The 18462-nt window shown below is 49.4% G+C and overlaps 1 protein-coding gene across 3 annotated transcripts in view; it reads left to right on the top strand.

The window, feature by feature from the left end:
• The window catches only part of ELP1 (elongator acetyltransferase complex subunit 1), a 105587-nt gene that overhangs the window by 75561 nt on the left and 11564 nt on the right, over positions 1-18462 (top strand). For all 3 annotated transcript variants that reach the window (XM_054033207.1, XM_054033208.1, XM_054033209.1), the window contains 7 exons: positions 1178-1301; positions 3890-3987; positions 4731-4932; positions 7337-7398; positions 8118-8180; positions 8275-8335; positions 9724-9837. In XM_054033207.1, the coding sequence (XP_053889182.1) occupies positions 1178-1301; positions 3890-3987; positions 4731-4932; positions 7337-7398; positions 8118-8180; positions 8275-8335; positions 9724-9837 (724 nt within the window). The remainder of the gene's footprint in view (positions 1-1177; positions 1302-3889; positions 3988-4730; positions 4933-7336; positions 7399-8117; positions 8181-8274; positions 8336-9723; positions 9838-18462) is intronic.

Genomic DNA, 18462 nt, shown 5'->3' with positions numbered 1-18462 from the left:
CTCAGGTTTGGGGAATATACCCTCCCAGGGGCAAGGGTGCTCTGTCCTTGGAGAGCAGAGTTAATGGGGTGCTGACTTTGTGCCACTAGTGAGGAGAGGTGTAGAAATCTTGGCTTTCCACTTCTGTGCTTTTGAGGTGATCAGGTACATGGTGTACTGTGACCTCAGCTGAGTGACAGCACGTGTGCATGTGAATTTTCCAGTTGGGTTTCGTTTAGGAGAGGCTCTCCATGGCACTCTGTTTCGGAACTGGCTGGTACGTCACAGAGATCCCCAACTTCAGGGAAGGAGCTGCTGCTGGCCCTCAAGTAAAAACACTGTTTATAGTGTTAGGGGTTTCTTCCCAACCATTAAGGCTGGAAACACTTTTTTAAAATGAAATGTGAGATTCTGGAATATCCACTCGCTGGCAAAAAATCAGACAAGACTGAGAAGGAAACAGTTTTGATCAATCAGGACGTCAAAAATTAACACAATTGTAAACTGAAAATAGAGCCGTCCTCTGTCTGCCCATGACATGCTGCTAAAATCCAAATGGGAGTTGATTTTCAAATCTCAGTAATGAACTAGCTAGAAGGGCCTAAAACCATAAACCAGTGGTTCTGAACCAGGAGTACATGTACCCTTGGGGGTATGCAGAGGTCTTCCAGAGGATACATCAACTCATCTAAATATTTGTGTAGTTTTACAACAGGCTACATAAAAAGCATTAGCGAAGTCAATACAAACTAACATTTCATGCAGACAATGACTTGTTTATACGGCTCTATATACTGAAATGTAAGTACAATATTTATATTCCAATCAATTTATTTTATAATATGGTAAAAATGAGAAAGTAAGCAATTTTTCAGTACTAGTGTGCTGTGACACTTGTATTTTTATGTCTGATCTTGTAAGCAAGTAGTTTTTAAGTTGAGCTGAAAGTTGGGCGTATGCATGACAAATCAGACTCCTGAAAGGACTTCAGTAGTCTGGAAAGGTTTAGAGCTACTGCCGTAAACCATCCAGAGGGAGTGATATTTAGTAACTCTCAAGCTAGCAGATTTGATTGATAGTTCCAGCTTTTCTTGCTGATTATGGGCTGCATGTTGTGGGAGATGCAGTTGCCAGAGTATTATTTGACTGAGCAGTTTGACATATAAGAGGCAACGCAGTTATCTGATGTGCTTTGCAGGACCCTAAGGAGTACCTACCGTTCTTAAACACCCTCCAGAAAATGGAAACCAACTATCAACACTACACTATAGACAAATACCTGAAAAGATACAAGAAGGCACTCTGCCACCTCAGCAAATGTGGTAAGTGCCCTGCATGTATTGTGTCTCTGGGACGTGATTCTCTATTGTAGCATTTCACCACCTTCTACAGAATAGGATAAAAAGAAAATGAGTGTCACAGGAAGCCAATGTGGGATCCTTGTTTGGCTTTGTTGCTGTTGCACAGATTAACTTCGTTACTTGATTTTATACCTTGCTTTGGAAAGACACTTTTTATGGAGGGTTCTTTTGCTGAAGCACAAGTTCTGTCGTAAAAGTGGCTTGTAAAGGAAGCAAGTTGATCATTAGGCTCTGTTTGTTGTGGGCATGCAGAGATGGCGTTGTGTGGCTGAAATAATGGCACGGTCATTAGTTCCTGTGTCCTGAATGGCTCAGATCACTTTATTATTGTTCAGGTTGTGGCCAGGAAACAATCCTGGCTCCTATGACAAAGCTCCTATGGGCTGTGGTGGGGCCAGGCCTGCATCCCATGTCCTACAGAAGCTAAGGTGTAGCTCGGTGATACTCAGATCTCAGTGGTTCAGGAGCCAAATTAGCAATCCGCACAGGAGTGTGAACTCCTTGTTTCATTTACTGTAGTACTATAGATTCATATTTAAACAGTATGACAGAGGACATATTTGACTTACACACACACATACAGCATACAATTCTTACAGCAAAATGACTGACGAAGTATTATTTTATCAACTACAGTTGGTTAATACTAGGGCTGTCAGTTAATCACAGCTAACTCATGAAATTAACTCAAAAAAATTAATCTTGATTAAAAATATTAATCGTGCTGTTAAACAACAGAATACCAATTGAAATGTATGAAATAGTTTGGATTTGTTCTACATTTTCTCATATACATTATATTCTGTGTTGTACTTGAAATCAAAGTGTATATCATTTTTTGTTACAAATATTTGCACTGCAAAAATGATAAAAGAAATAGTATTTTTCAGTTCACCTCATAAAAGTACTATAGTGCAATCTCTTTGTTGTAAAAGTGCAACTTACAAATATAGATTTTTGTTTTGTTTTGTTACATAACTGCACTCAAAAACAAAACAATGTACAACTTCAGAGCCTACAAGTCCACTCAGTCCTACTTCTTCTTCAGCCAATCACTAAGACAAACAAGTTTGTTTACATTTGCAGGAGATAATGCTGCCCTCTTCTTATTTACAGTGTCACCTGAAAGTGAGAACAGGTGTTCGCGTGACACTTTTGTAACTGGCATTGCAAGGTGTTTACGTGCCAGAGATGCTAAACATTCATATGCCCCTTCATGCTTCGGCCCCCATTCCAGAGGACATGTTTCCATGCTGATGACACTCATTAAAAAAATGATTAAATTAAATTTATGACTGAACTCCTCGGGAGAAAATTGTATGTCCCCTGGTCTGTTTTATCCGCATTCTGCCATATATTTTATGTTATAGCAGTCTTGGATGATGACCCAGCACGTGTTGTTCATTTTAAGAACACTTTCACTGCAGATTTCACAAAACTCAAAGAAGGTATCAATGTGAGATTTCTAAAGATAGCTACAGCACTCGACCCAAGGTTTAAGAATCTGAAGTGCCTTCCAAAATCTGAGGGGGAGGAGGTGTGGAGCATGCTTTCAGAAGGCTTAAAAGAGCAACACTCCAATGCAGAAACTGCAGGGCCTGAACCACCAAAAAAGAAAATCAACCTTCTCCTTGTGGCATCTGATTCAGATAATGAAAATGAACATGCGTCGGTACACACTGCTTTGGATTGTTATCGAGTAGAACCTGTCATCAGCATGGACGCATGTCCTCTGGAATGGTGGTTGAAGCATGAAAAGACATATGAATCTTTAGCACATCTGGCACATAAATATCTTGCGACGCCGGTTACAACAGTGCAGTGAGAATGCCTGTTCTCACTTCAGATGATGTTGTAAACAAGAAGCAGGCAGCATTATCTCCCGCAAATGTAAACAAACCCGTTTGTCTGAGTGATTGGCTGAACAAGAAGTAGGACTGAGTGGACTTGCAGGCTCTAAAATTTTACATTTTTAATGCATTTTTTTAAACATAATTTTACATTTGTAAGTTCAACTTTCATGATCAAGAGATTGCACTACAGTACTTGTATGAGGTGAATTGAATCACTATTTTTTTTGTTTTTTTACAGTGCTAATACTTGTAATCAAAAATAAATATAAAGTGAACACTGTGCACTTTGTATTCTGTGTTGTCATTGAAATCAGTATATTTGAAAATGTAGAAAACATCCAAAAATAATTAAATACATGGTATTCTATTATTGTTTAAAAGTGCGATTAATTGCGATTAAGTTTTTTAATTGTGCGATCAGTTTTTTTAATAGCTTGACAGCCCTAGTTAATACCATAGTAAAAGCATCCTGATTGGTTAATAATTAAATCACAGTGTTGTAATATCATGTGCTGCAAAGAGCCCCTTGTGGCTCGCGAGCCTCAGTCTGAGTATCACTGGTGTAGCTGGTAAGTTGTGGTATGGCCCCAAAGCTCAGCCAGCCAGCCTTTCCCGCAGGGCAAGTGAACTGGTGAGCGTCATGTACCCTGCCATGCTGTGTCTGTACCACTGGAGGACAGTGAATTGTTTCCTCAGGTACAGAGCACTTCTCTGAATTTCTGAACTTGGTGAAGGATCAGAATTTGTATAACGAAGCCCTGAAGTTGTATCCACCTGATACTCCAGAACACAAGGTGCGTGACCTGTGCTGTGAACCTAGGGAGTGGTGGTTCTGTGCTCATGGAATGCTGGCCCCTGCTGGTTGCAAGGGATTAATATGGAATGCTTGAAACCAGGAACTCCTGTTCTCTGCACTGCACTTCCAAACTGTATTGTTTTGTTTAATGGTGAACTGCAGCTGCTCTTACTGCCCCTTGGTGGGTGAGGGAGGGGATGTTAATAATGAGAAGTGTCTGTGATGCTCCCTATCCCCCTCATTTGGGGGGCTGCTGCTCAGATCCCAATCCTTTGCAGCATTGCTGTTCCTGCCCCCCCCCCCAATGTTTTCCCTGAGAGACCTGCTTCTCTCTCCCCCCCCCCCTCCCTCTTGCCGTTCTGAAGTCACCCTGCAGCTTGTGCAATAACTGACCTGTTATGGGCAGGAATCCTGAGTAGCCAGAGAACTGCTGCCCCGCAACCAAACCCAGGCCTTGGCCTCATGGGATCTTGCCATGGTGGGCTTCTCACTGCCTGCATGACAGCTGCCCTGAGAACCTAGCCAGCCCCAGGAGGTGCAGAGCAGTATGCACGTGTGCATGCCTATGCACTCTTGTCATGCGTGAGAGAGAGCGCGTGTGCATTCTTGTGCCCTGGGACGTTGGCCAGGGCAAGCCCTGAGCCAGCTGCTACTGTGAGCTAAACCAGGACCAATTTCCTTGGCTCCTCTTTCTTCAGGCCTGTTGGTGATTCCATTCTCGTTGTTTGGTCTGACTCGCAGGCTGTCGGCAGTGCCTTTGGCGAGCACTTGAACCAGAAGCATCTGTATGAGCAGGCTGGACTGATCTTTGCCCGCTGTGGTGCATTTGAGAGAGCCCTCGATGCCTTTCTGAGCAGTGGCAGCTGGCAGCAGGCCCTCTGCATGGCCTCTCAGCTTGGTTACACAGTGGATCAGCTGGCTAGTCTTGCAAGGAGCCTGGCAGGTAAGAGTCGTTGGGTGCACAGAGCACAGGTGGCCAACTGGAGTCACTGGTTCAGTGTGGAACTTTCTGACACTTCACTGGGAATGTCAGATTCTTTTTGCAGCAAAAGGGTAGATTTTTTAGAGGCCAAGACCTTCAGGGAAAAAGGGCTGAGCATAGAGCTGAAATATTGCTAAGAGGTGTGCCATGCCATGCCACGCCACAGCATTCATACCCAGGCTTGGTGTGTTTAGCTGCTGGGGAGGCATGTAATTCATTGCAGGAGCCAGGACCATCATGGGGGAATACTCTTGGATGCACCACTAGCCTGGAGCAAACAATCCCAGCGAGCTGTCTTCTGCATCCTCCTCTGGTGGAGGTGTGTTGAACTTCTCTTCTGACACACTTTGCCAAAACCACTTAGTTTTCACACAGTTCTGCAGCAGCGAAGCCCCATGTCTCGTCCAGGCCTAATGAGAATGGGCAGAGCTCTTGCACGGCTCAGTGCTATCCCCACGTAGAGGACTGCGTGTGAGAGGAAAGGTTGTGGAAGGAAGCATACTCGCTTGTTCTAGAACAGAGGTCCCCAAAGTGTAGGGCATGCCTCCCTAGCGGGGTGCAGAAGAACACCTGGGCCAATCCCATGGGAGGGGACAGAGCCCCCCCCAGCCCTGCTCTGGTCCTGCCCCCAGCTGCCTCCCCAGCTCCTGGCCCCATTCCCAGCCTCGGCATGACTCCATTCCCGGCCCCACACCAGCCCCCAGCCTGTGCCACTCTGTTCCTGGCCTAGAGCTGAAGCTGGGGGCAAGGTTGGGAGAGGAGGCGCACCTGGCTGTGGGCCTGGCTGCCGGCCCCCACCGCAGCCTGGCCGCGGCTCTGACCCCAGCCGCGGCCCCGTTTCCAGCTGCGGCCCCAGCCTCGGCCTCTTACCCCTGTCCATGTTCCCGCCCCCAGCTGTGGCCCTGTTCCTGGCTCGCGGGGTAAGAGGGGTGTGTGGACAGGGGTAAGGTGGGGGTGACCCTCAAAAGTTTGGGACCACAGTTCTAGAAATTGCCCCAATAACACATCAGTGGGTCTAATGGTCCCTGTACAATCTGCTCCCCCATTCCCCACTCACAATGTGACCAAAATGACTCCTTTGCAGACCCCACCCTCCTCGAGGGCCGGTAAATGTAACTGTGTGTTGTGATACAGTGGGGCTGGCCCCAGCAGGGTGGCATGGCTCTGGTGTACCCTCCTCCCTGCCGGTGTGCCGGAAACCCTTGGCTCCTGTGTGCCCGCTCTCTCATTGGTTGTTATTCCTATTACTTAAATGGTGACTTAATGCAGCTCCCCGCATAGGGAACGGGATTGTGACAGTGGCGGGCTGGTCAGTCCAGCAGACAGAGGTCTGACAGATCCAGTGGTGGGAAGTAAGGCGTAAATTGTGAGCCGTGAGGGGAGTTCACCATTGGAACCATTTTTTTCATAGATTCAGTGCCCAACAGGACCATTGTCGTCATCTAATTTGACCTCCTTACGAAGAGTCACGCTGAGTGTTCCATCACTGGCAGCTTTAAACCAAAAGCTTTTCTGAAAGAGATGCTCTAGTTCGGTTAGGAATTAATTCAGGGAAGTCCTATGGCCTGCGTTACATGGAAGGGCAGGCAAGATGATCACAGTGGCCCCTTCAGACTTTAAAAATTTGACTCTTATTAGAAGCTTTTGGTTTTAAAACAGCTTTCTAAAAAGCTTAACTGGACAGTGCAGCACTGAGACCCAGAGGGCAAGGCAGTGGGCTGGGAGTCAGGAGACCTGGGTTCTGGTCCCTGCCCTGCCCCTGACCTGTTGGGTGAGCCTGGGGAAGTCATTTCTCATCTCTTCCCTTTCCTTTCCCTCTCTGTGTACAGACCGCAGGCTGTTTGTGACGCACCAGACATCATGGGGCCCCAGTCTCAGTTGGGCTCTCTGGGTGCTCCTGTCATGTACGTGATTATTACTGATGAGGATTAGATGGCAAAGCTGCCTTTCCTCTCTCTCCTTGACGCCCATTTCTGGTCTGAGAGATGAGCGCTCATTGAGCAGAGAAGGGATGACTGTTCCTGCAGACCTCGTGCTGGCAGTGAGAAGGCTGGGGCAAGTTCTGCATGAGCAAGATCTGTAAGGTCTGGCTCAAGTTTAAATAAAGGAAACCTCCATTTGCTGTTATTTACACGCAAACATGTTCATGTTCTCTCTCTCCCCGAGGCATAGGGAAAATGGATGCAAACAGGCTTCCTTCAGCCAGCCAGAAGAATTAGTATTAGTGGGTTCATGGATGCTACAGACTGACACTGCGGGTTCATTAGCCCCAATGGTGGGCATCCTCCACTTTTAGATCAGGTCTCTTGTCTGGACCCAAACTCCAGCTATTCCTGAAATGCTTAATTCTGTCCTTCTTTTCTAGGAAAACTAATTGAACAGAGGAAACATGCTGAGGCAGCCATACTCCTGGAGCAATATGCACAGGTACCATGCACCCTGGTGCACCTCCCTTTTGCCTGCCCTCGTTCCGATCTCTCGACCCAGGGCTTATGTCCCCTCACTGTCGTATAGACTCTCTGTTTGGGCACCTCTGACAAAAAGATTAACCAGCCTGAGGTTGAATAGGAGCTAAGCAGAAGCTATAGGACAGGACAACAAAGCCTGTGGTGTGCTTCCAAGTGTTTATGGGGGGGACTTATCAGTGGTATGGTTGAGCTGGGTGTAATAAATTTCAGTTGGCTGCCAAGAGTCCTGAAAGGAACACGTCCGTGTCTGCTGCTGCAATAGCTATTGAAGAATACTGGCACTGGATGTGTTGCAGTTTAAATCACACTTGTATAGACACTTAAGTAGACTTGATTTTTGCCCTCTGCTGTCAGGAACTTGAAGCCAGTCTCTGTTCTCACATGCCTGTGGAGTGAGCGAGTGCCCAGGAGTGGTGCTGGCCCTGGCATTGCCGGGCTAGGTTTTGGGATGGCAGGTAGGATAGTGGAGGAGAAAATCAACAAAACTTGGAGTTAAGATGTCCTTGTGCTGAAAATATGTAGATTGGCTTCAGGCAGGATTTCCTGACCCTGACTGCAGTACAGTTGTGATGGGAGCTGTGCTTGAGCAGTTGCAATCCAGAAGCTCAATGCCCCATGCCAGAGGTAACGCCTGATTGTAGGACAGTAACCATTGCGTCCTTGGTCTCCTTTCCCCAGGACTACGAAGAGGCTGTGCTCCTGCTCTTGGAAGGGACCGTCTGGGAAGAAGCGTTAAGACTAGTAAGGGCATTCCAAATTACTAACTCCTAGAGAGTTCCTAGTGTGTCTATCTCCTGAGAGAACTCTCCACTTCCTCACCTTGCTCTCTTCCCAGATTCACAAATACAGCAGACTAGACATTCTGGAGACCAACTTCAAACCTGCTATCCTAGAAGGTGAGTCTCTTATTATTGTGAGGAGTCCTCCATGCAGAGGGCTCTCTGCTTGTTTGTAATGGAGTCCTAGGGAATGTGGTGAGACCTGGCATCGGAAGATGTTTGGAAGGCGTTTCATTGGCTCTGCCTAGTTACAAGTGGATGGCTATTTGTAACACCGACAGCGGGCAGGATTGAACATGGGACTTCTGGAGCTAAATACATGAGCCTCTACTGCATGAGCTGAAAGCCACATGGCCTTTAGCTAAGGCTGTGGAGCAGACTCATTCTCTCTCTCTAAGTGGTCTTGGTGCCACTAGATGGGACAGGACACCACACCCAGGAGATGTGTGGGTTACATGCTTCCCCAAGATGAGGAAGTGTATCCTGAACTTCAGAGACTTCCCAGTTGAAATCCCGGATGAGCCCCCACTTGTAACACCGACAGACCCTGTTCATTGGCGGACGGGATTGAACCTGGGACATCTAGAGCTAAATACATGAGCCTCTACTGCCAAAGCTAAAAGCCACATGGCTGCCAGCTAAGGCTGTAGCAGACTCATTAATCTCTCGCTAAGTGGTCTCGGTGCCACTAGATAGGACAGAGCACCACCCCAGGAGGTGTGTGGGTTACATATTCACATCTGACTCTGCTCAGCACAGCTTAGCATGCAGCAACGTGACAAGCACTTTTGACTCAATCTTGCCCTCCTTGAGCTCAGTGGCAAAATTCGCCCAGACATCAGTGCTGTGTGATGGGATTTATGTGCATGGGGGAGAGTGAGGCTGGAAAAGTAGGAATATTGTTGGTTAGTAAAGGAAGCGCATTGACAGAGCTGTGTGCAGGGAAAGTGTATGAATATGGAGCTCCTCTGTGGAGGAGTTTCAAGGTGGCTTAGCCTTCCCTTTCCTGCTTTGAGGGCTAAAGGAAGGCTGGGCTGATATTGCTGGAGAATTCTCCTTCTCTTGGTGTTGGAGCTGGGAGTTGGGTGCTCTGTTCTCCTGGACCATCTTAATGAAAGGGGAATAGAAGAAGGGTCAGTACCACTGTGGCCACGAGCCTTACAAACAAGAGCCTCAAGTTAGGCTTCTAAACCCCAGGCTAGGCACATGGATGCCTTTGGCACTCTGGGTTTAGCAAACTACCTTTAAGCTTCTGTTGGCTTTTTTTAAGCTTTGAATTTCCATCCATCCTATGTGATCCCTGAAGAGTTCTGCCCCCACTGTGCTGGGCTCCCAGGCTTCAGAAAACGAACACAGCACATGTTAACAATACGAACACGTGTTGACTCTAGCCCTGCTTCCAAAGGGAATTGAAAAAGGGTTTTAAAGTTTAGAATGTGCTTATTTATCTTTGGTCTGAACCTAACACCTTCCTGGCCCCTTTGCACCATCTGCTCTCTCTGCAGCTCAAAGAAATTATTTGGTGTTTCTGGATTCTCAGAAAACAACGTTCACTCGCCACAGAAAGCGCCTCCTGGTGGTTCGAGAGCTGAAGGAGCAAGCCCGCCAAGGGCTACTGGGTATGTTTTTGAACCAATGCAGGTCAATAACTAGTGTCAATAACTAGCGATGTCTTAATGAATTGCTGAAAACACCAATGAAGTGGTTTCCCCATAGGAGCATAAGAATGGCCATAGTGGGTCAGACCAATGGTCCCTTTAGCCCAGTATCCTGTCTTCTGACAGTGGCCAGTGCCAGGTGCTTCAGAGGGAGTGAACAGAACAGGGCAATCATCGATTTCCGGCTTCTGGCAGTCAGAGGCTTAGACACCCAGAACAAGGGGCTGTGTCCCTGACCATCTTGTCTAATAGCCATTGATGGACTTATCCTTGATGATCTTATCTAATTCTTTTTGAACCTAGTTTTTTGGCCTTCACAACACCCCCTGCCAGTGAGTTCACTGGTCGACTGTGCATTGTGTGAAGAAATACTTCCTTTTGTTTTAAACCTGCTGCCTATTGATTTCATCGGGTGATTCCTGACTCTTGTGTTATGTGAAGGAGTAAATAACACTTCCTTGTTTGCTTTGTCTTCATCATTCATGATTTTGTAGACCTCTATTATATCCCCCTTAGTTGTCTCTTTTCTAAGCCAAACAGTCTTCCTGTGCTCTCCTTAGGCCCTGTTGCTGGGGTCTGCTGTAGCTTGTGAAAGTGGCCTTCTGGTTTGATATTTCTTATAAATTTTTTTTTTCAAGAGTCAGAGAATTAGAATGTGACCTGTTGATTTCATTCACTTTGTGTGAAATTTTCGCATTTCCTGCTTTACAATTTATTTTTTTCTTCTACAGAGCTGTCAGTGTGACAGCTTTCCTGAGTTAAACACTTCCACATACATGTAAAAGCCCCACAGGAAAGGACCATGTTTTCCTTTCCACGCTGGCCAGTTGGAGTTTAGTCATGATCCGGACACATGCTGCATTGTAGAGCACCTGTTAGAGGTGAGGTTTCTGGTTCTTTCCCCTTTTGCCAGTTCAGGGAAGCCCATAGGGATTATTTTAAAAGAAAGCTACTCCACTTTCTTCGAGTTTGTGTCCCTATGTGCACGCACCTATGAACTGGAGACTGTAAAGTGGTGTCCGCTGGCCCACATCTGTGCAGTGCAGCTCCTGGTGCTCCCAGACGAGGGCAGATAAGGAAGTGTGACCCAGCTGCCTCTTAAAACCTTCTCAAAGATCGAGGCAGAGCGATTGCATGTCCATTTATTCTTCTTCCAGTGCTTGCTTATGTCAATTCCATGTTATGTGCGTGCGTGTGTGGCTGCCAGAGATTTTTTGCCTTAAAGAATCTGTAGGGCCAGCTCTGGCGCCCCCTGGAGCCCTGCACTCATGTCGTTATATGAGGCTCCCCCAGTTCCTTCTTGCTATCTGTGCGCTCTCTCAGTTCCTTCTTACTGCCCATGACGGTTGCTGGAACGCCTTTCTCCTTTATGACAGCAAGCGCGCCTAGTGGTTTTTCTTCTACAGTTCTTAGTGTTAGTAGTTAGTTAAGTTCAGATAGTTAGTAGTCCATTCAGGGACATTGTCCCAGGGATGGGGCATGCTCCGTTCCCCTGGCTTCAAACTGTGTTCCGCCTGTCACAAACCTATGCCAGTCAGCAGCTCCCACGCAAGCTGTTTAAAGTGTCTGGGGAAGACACACATCAAAGACAAGTGCAGAATTTGTAAGGGCTTCAGGCCAAGGACACAGAGATCCATCCAAAAGCCTTGCTGATGAAGGCGGCACTTAGACCATCCCACTCTGACTCGGCACCAAGCACGTTGATGTCGGTACAGAGTGCTCCACTGGCACCAATCACCATCACTGTTGCCGAGCAAGCAGCCCAGGAAGCAGCGCACAGATCGAGGGCGCTTCCCTGCGCTAAAGAAAGACAAAGAAGGGGTGGCAGGCAAAGGACCCATGTCGGGCCATTTGCTCTCTTTAGAGTGGCAAGAGGCAGCCTCTCCACCAGGGCTCCAAGCCCAGTAAGGGAACCACCTCTGACTCCCAGGAGCGGTAGGGGACCCTTGCACCTGGTGGTGCTTTCAACGTCAGAGGTGTTTCAGGCGGCCAGGGACCTCTTGGCTCTACCAGTGCCACCCACATCGCAGGTCTTGCCTTCAGCTGCAGAGTCAGTGAAGGCATCCCCTTCCAAAGGGAAGCCCAGCATGGGCCCACCGCAATGGTCACTGGGCCAATGCCAGTCCCCAGAGTCCTGGCACCGGTCAACAACACCGCAGCCCCAGCGACGTTTGTCTCAGTCTCTCCGGTACTGGTCGTCCTCCTCTCAGCACCGGTCGCTGATGCTACGGTGCCAATCACCAACCCTTCGGCACCGGTCTCCAACGCCTTGATCCCTGACTCAGTGTCACTCTCCGCTGTCTCGGCACTGATCTCTTCCACCCGGCACTGCTCCCCGGCCCCGCTCATAGCCGACAGTGGGAAGCTCCGGCTTAAGTTCCCTCTAAGCTGCGTGGCCATGCAGCTGCCTATTAAGCTCTGCACAGGGGCTCAGGGCTGCAGCGGGGACCTGCCTTGGGCAGGGGAGAGGAGCCCCTCCATCGACCGGCCCGGCCCACCCAGTGGAGTTGCCGTGGCCAGGGAGAGACGCCTCTCCCCCGGCCCCGAGCTGCTGTGGTGAGAGGGCTGTGGGGAGTCCTCTTTCCCCTCTGCAGCCCCAGGGCAGCCTGCACCAGAAATCCCTCATCCCCAGCCCCACCCCAGAGCCTGCACCCCCAGCTAGAGCCCTCACCCCCTGCACTCCAACCCTCTGCCCCAGCACTAAGCCCCCTCCCACTCTCCAAATCCCTCGTCCCCACCCCTGCCACATGAATTTTGTTATGTGCACCAATATGGAGGTGATGCCCGGGGCCTCCCCCGCCACCACTGCTGGTCCTGGATTGCTGCTCCAGGGCAGTGCCAGGGACCGGCTGCCTGGGGCTGCCAGAGCAGCGGCCGGTGCGGCTGGGCCCTGGGCTTCCCCAGCTGCTGGGCTGGTTCTGGGGTCAGCACTGCAAGATGCACGGAGGTCACGGAAAGTCATGGAAGTCTTGACTTTCCGTGATCTCGGTGAATGATTTGCAGCCTTAGTTATAATATCTGGGACTCCATGGCTAAATTTAAGGATTCCCTGCCACAGGAGCTTAGACAAGAGTTTGCATCCATCTTGGAGCAGAGCAAGCCAGTGGCCAGAGCCCCTCTCCAGATAGCATTGGATGTAGCCAATTCAGTGGGCAGCTCTATGGCCTCCACTGTGTCTATGCCCTCTCAGACAGTGCCGCAGTCTATTCAGGACCTCCCGTTTGAGGGCAATGCTCTGCTTTCAGAGAAGACATACCAAGCTGCATGGCTTGAAAGATTCCCGTGCCACACCTTGCTCCTTGAGCCTGTACCCGCCGAAGGCCTCTAGGAAACATTTCCGGCGACTTCCACCGCCTAGATTTTTGGGTCCACTGTGGCAGAGCTCCTACAAGAAAAGAGACAGAGGCTTTAAACCCTACTGACTCACCCCGTCCTCCTCGGCTGCCCTGTCAGGCCCACATCACCCAGATTGGCCCATGGCAGGTATTTTGAGGGTATGCCCGAGGCCAGTCTTCCAGTCTGGCCTCAGGATCCATTTCCCCCATTCGTTTCTGAACCATTTGTCTCCTTTCCTCACTGCATAGACCCAGGTGACCTTGGACCCCGTTGGGTGCTCACACCGTAACACTGGTTACACCCTGCAGTTTTCCTCACTCCCTCCCACTCCCTTCCCCGGTCCCTCTTCAGGGACCCTTCTCATGAGCATCTCCTCATCCAGGAGGTGGAAACCCTCCTACGTGTAGGAGCCATAGGGGAAGTTCCTCAAGATATGAGGGGAAAGGGGTTTTATTCCTGATATTTCCTATCCCAAAGGCCAAAGAGGGCCTCAGATCCATCCTAGACCAGCATGGCCTCAACAAATATCTCAAGAAGTTGAAGTTCCACATGGTCTCCTTGGCCTCCATCTGCTCTCTGGATCCAGGGGACTGGTACGCTGCCCTCGACATAAAGGATGCCTACTTCTATATTTCTATTGTCCGGGCCCATGGGCACAGGAGATTCCTCTGATTTGTAGTGGGCCAACGCCATTAACAATTCACGGCGCTGCCCTTCAGCCTTTCGTATGCTCCGAGGGGCTTCACGAAGTGTATGGCAGTAGTGGCCGCTTTCCTGAGACGTTGAGGCAGATCTGTCCATACCTCGACAACGGGCTTGTTAGAGGCAGGTCACAAGCCCGGGTTCAGCACAATCTCTATTTAGTGTGGCCCACCAGCCGGGATCTGGGCCTGCTTATAAACGAGCAGAAATGAATTCTGACCCCTGTTCAGTGGATAGAGTTTAGAGGAGCAGTACTCGACTCCACCCTGGCCAGGGCCTTCCTGCCAGAGTCCCAATTCTGAGCCATGTTGGACTTCATTGTGCACCTCAGGGCAAACCCGCTCACAACCGCCTGGATATGCCTCAAGCTGCTAGGCCACATTGCAGCGTGTACTGACGTGCTCCAGCACACACACGTACGCCTCAGATCCCTGCAGATGTAGTTGGCATCCGTTTACACTCCAAGGAGACAGTACTGGTCATAGCCCTGTTGAAGACCTTCCATTAGAACAGCCCAAGCTCTTCAGCGTGGATACAGACTCCTCGCTGCGTGCCCTTAAGGATTCAAGTCACTGGGAATTTATGACAAAAAGACATTTTAGCAAATCTCAAACACACAGCTTTCCAGACGGTTCCAGTACCACCCACAGCAGGCCTTTCCTAGGCCTTCGGAGCCTTTGAGGGGGAGATCCAAACCTCACCCCCCTACCAATACCCAGTCAGCACCTCCTTCTAACAGACAGTTTTGACAATGTGGTCAAGAGAACTGAGCAGCCTATTTCCCCAGATCCTCTGCTCTCTACCATCCATCCCCCTTTCGGAGACTGATTATCCCACTTCCTGTCTGCCTGGAAGCACATCACTTCAGAAAAATGGAATCTAGAGGTGGTTGATGTGGAATATTTGATCCACTGCCCCGTCCCTCTTCAGGAACCCTTTTCATGAGGAGTTCTTAGAGCAGGAGGTCCAATCTCTCCTGTTCTTGGGGGCAATCAAGCCAGTTGCCTCTGAGTTTCAGTTCGATTCCAATGGTTCTATTCCAACTATTTCCTAGTTCCCAATGGGGCAGATGGTCAAGCCTAATACTTGATCTCAGCAAATTGAATACCCGTGTCCTTTCATAATACTTCAGGGTGGTGACGCCAGCCACCATAATTCTATCCCTAGATCTGGAGGACTGGTTCGTCATCCTCAATCTCTAGGATACCTACTTTCTTGTACTGATCCTCCCCTTCCACAGGCGTTTTCTACATTTCCAAATAGGTTCAGATCATTACCAGTGCTGAGTCCTCCCCTTTGGGGCTGTGACGGGGCAGCCCCGCCCCGCACTAGCCCCAGCGACGTCAGGCTGGTAGCTCTGACGGAGGAAGTCCCGCCCCGTTCGTACTGAGCATGCTTCAAGTGCTCAGGGAGTATAAAGGGAGGGAATTCAGCTCAGTCGGGGCTGGCAGCCGCAGGGGAAGGACCCAACTGGGAAGCTCCTGCAGAGGACCAGCTGACGCCCTTGAAGCCGCCAGGAACAGAGGCTTCTACAGGCCGGCACGAACCCCTACTGCGGGAGGAACCAGGGGAGGCGACGGACCTGGAGACCTGCGGAGAACCCGGGGATCCGTGGGAGACCACAACTCCCAGGCCGGTAGGAAGCAACCCGGGGGAGGTGATGGACTGGTACCTTGACCCCGGTAAGCCTCAGCGTGTTTCGGTAGGACCCCCCCTGCTGAGCTAGTAGTAAGGTCCCACGGCCCTGTAACGAGGGCTTGTTCCGTGGACTTTGGCCACTAGGCCGTGCTGTCCTGCAACCAGGGGCAGTTATATGGACTCTGGCCACTAGGCCGTGCCGCCCTGCAACCAGGGGCAGTTATATGGACTCTGGCCACTAGGCCGTGCTACCCTGTGACGAGGGTTTATCCTATGGACTCTGGCCACTAGGCCGTGCTGCCCTGTAACGAGGGGCGTAAACCCTCACAGGGACCTTTACAAAGTCCTCTCAGTGGCAGCAGCCCATCTACATCAGGGGATCATCACAGAAGTCCCATACTTGGATGACTCACTCCTCTGGGTCCATCAGTTGTAGAGGGCCAGTCAGCAACCTCAAAGGCACTAGCCCTATTTCATTCCCTGGGTCTTTGTATCCGTCTGAAGAAATCGACACCGACTCCAGTCTAGAGGATACACTGCATTGGAGCCAGACTCCCTAACTGCCAGGGCCTGCCTATCCAAAGAAAGGTTCTCCACCATGTCCAGGTTTAAACTGTACAAGGCAGTCTGCAAACAACTACAAGGGCCTCCTTACAGCTCCTAGGCCATGTGTTGGCATCCATGTTTGTCGCATCTTATGCAAGACCGTGTCTCAGCTGCTGTCAGATGTGGACAGGCACAGTCTCTCCATGTGCTTAACCGAACCCCTGAATTCTGGGCTTTCAGCTGGTGGAGGGACCCGTTGCAAGGCTGCAAGTAACCCCATTTTCACACTCTCCACCATCAAAAATCCTCACAATGGATTCCTCTCTTGAGTTGGAGGGGCCACAACTCAGGGCAGGTGGTCCTCACAAGACAAGCTTCACATCAACACCCTTTGAACCAAGAGCCATCTGCTATGCTCACGAACACTTCCTTCACGACATACAGGGCTACTCTGTCAGGATAATGCTGGACAACAGGACAGAAATGTCTCATATCAACCAACACAGCAAGAGCAAGTTCCCATTCCTTATGTGTAGAATTGCTAAAATTGGAACTGGTGCTTTTCCTATCCGATAGATAAGCCATCGAGAGTTCTACCAGGCCTCCAGAATACAATTGCAGACGCCCTAAGCAGGAACTTGCATCAGCACCATGAGTGAGAACTCAACAATTCTGTCTTCCAGAGCATTTACCAAAAGTGGGCTCTCCCCGGAGCGGACATCTTTGCTCCCCCAACCAGCTTTATTCCAAGGGAGGACATGACTGCAATTAATTGGGAGATGCCCTGATAACACCATGGAGCCATATTCTACTGTACATTTACTTGCCTCCACCTATAATTCTCAAGACCTTGATCAAATTGCGACAGGAAAGAGCAAGCCCTTATTCTCATAGCATCGTCATGGCTGCGCCAGGTGTGGTTCTCGAACCTCCTTCACCTTTCAGTAACAACACCTCCCTGCCTTCCCCTCAAGAAGGGTGTCCTGTAAACCTACTACTTGCAAAACTTACCTGCAGAATCAGAAACATTTCCATCCCTGATGTTCTCTTAACTCTTGTCAAGCCTCAGAAGTTCTCTCCGAGATCCTAGACTACCTGTTGGACGTAGACACCAGTTTTGTCAGTGAGCTCAGTCAGATTAATCCTTCCACTTGGCCATTGAGGGCTTTTCAGTGGTTGCCCTTCCTATTACGACCAGGTTCCTTAAGGGCTTATACATCTCGTTTCCCTCTGTATGGAACCATCTACCCCATAGGACCTTAATTTCATACTCAGCACTTTAAGGAAACCAGTAACTATCTGTACTCTCCTGCACCTCATTCCTTATAGCTCTCACTTTAGCTAGACGAATGGGAGAACTTGGTGCACTCATGGCAGACACACCGTTGACTACTTTCTACAAGGATATGGTCACACTGTGTCCTATCCTCATTTTCTCCCTAAGGTTTCTTTGGAATACCATGTTAATCAGGAAATTAGTCTACCAGTGTTTATCCAAAGCCTTATGCCTCCAGACAGGAATCTAACCTGCACACACTACATGTCAGAAGGACTCTTGCCTTCTACTTACACAGACCCAAGGCCTTCAGTACCTCTCCCAGACTCTTTGTATCCTTTGTGGAAGGATGAAAGGGCAGCCCATTTCAATGCAAAGATTATCAACGTGGGTCTCGGGTTGCATTTTAACATGCTACGAGACTGGCAGAATACAGCCCCCTCATAAAGTGACAGCACACTCCCTGGTAGCTCAGTCCACGTTTATAGCCTCTCTGAAAGATGTTGCAGTTGAGGAAATCTGCAGGATTGCAACTTGGTCCTCATCCATACATTTGCCAAGCATTGCTCTATTTTACCAGTTTTCAGAGCTGACATGTCACTTGGTGAGTCCTCCAGTCTGCCTTGGATTTGCCTCCTCACCACCCACCTCCACCTTGAGTTACTGTTTGGGGGTCTGCTACGATGGAGCACCCAGAATGACACGTACTCGAAGAAGGAGAGATTACTTACATGCATGGGAATGAGTTCTCCAAGGTGTTTTATCCCAATGGGTGCTCTGCCGCCTGCCCTCCTTCCCCTCTGCTGTGGTGTGTCTGACTTTGTGGTTGAGAAGGAACTGAGTGGCAGTGGGTCTGCACCTCCCTATGTGCCCTTGTATGGGACCACGAGGAGCTGCTCTGCCGGGCCCACACTGCTTTACAGTCTCCCGTCAAGAGTGTGTAGGTGCGTGCACATCCTTCTGGGGAACACTCATACCAGCAAAACATTTTGAATTCAAGGTACCGTACAGGTAACTAACCTCCTCGTCCTGCTGCAGGGGTAAACGTAGCCCAGTTAAGTCTTTGTTCCCTCTGACTTCGCTGTTGA

This window comes from Malaclemys terrapin, chromosome 6 (assembly GCF_027887155.1).
Source record: "Malaclemys terrapin pileata isolate rMalTer1 chromosome 6, rMalTer1.hap1, whole genome shotgun sequence".
NCBI classification, from domain to species: Eukaryota; Metazoa; Chordata; order Testudines; family Emydidae; genus Malaclemys; species Malaclemys terrapin.
This window is presented reverse-complemented; position numbering and strand designations above follow the sequence as displayed.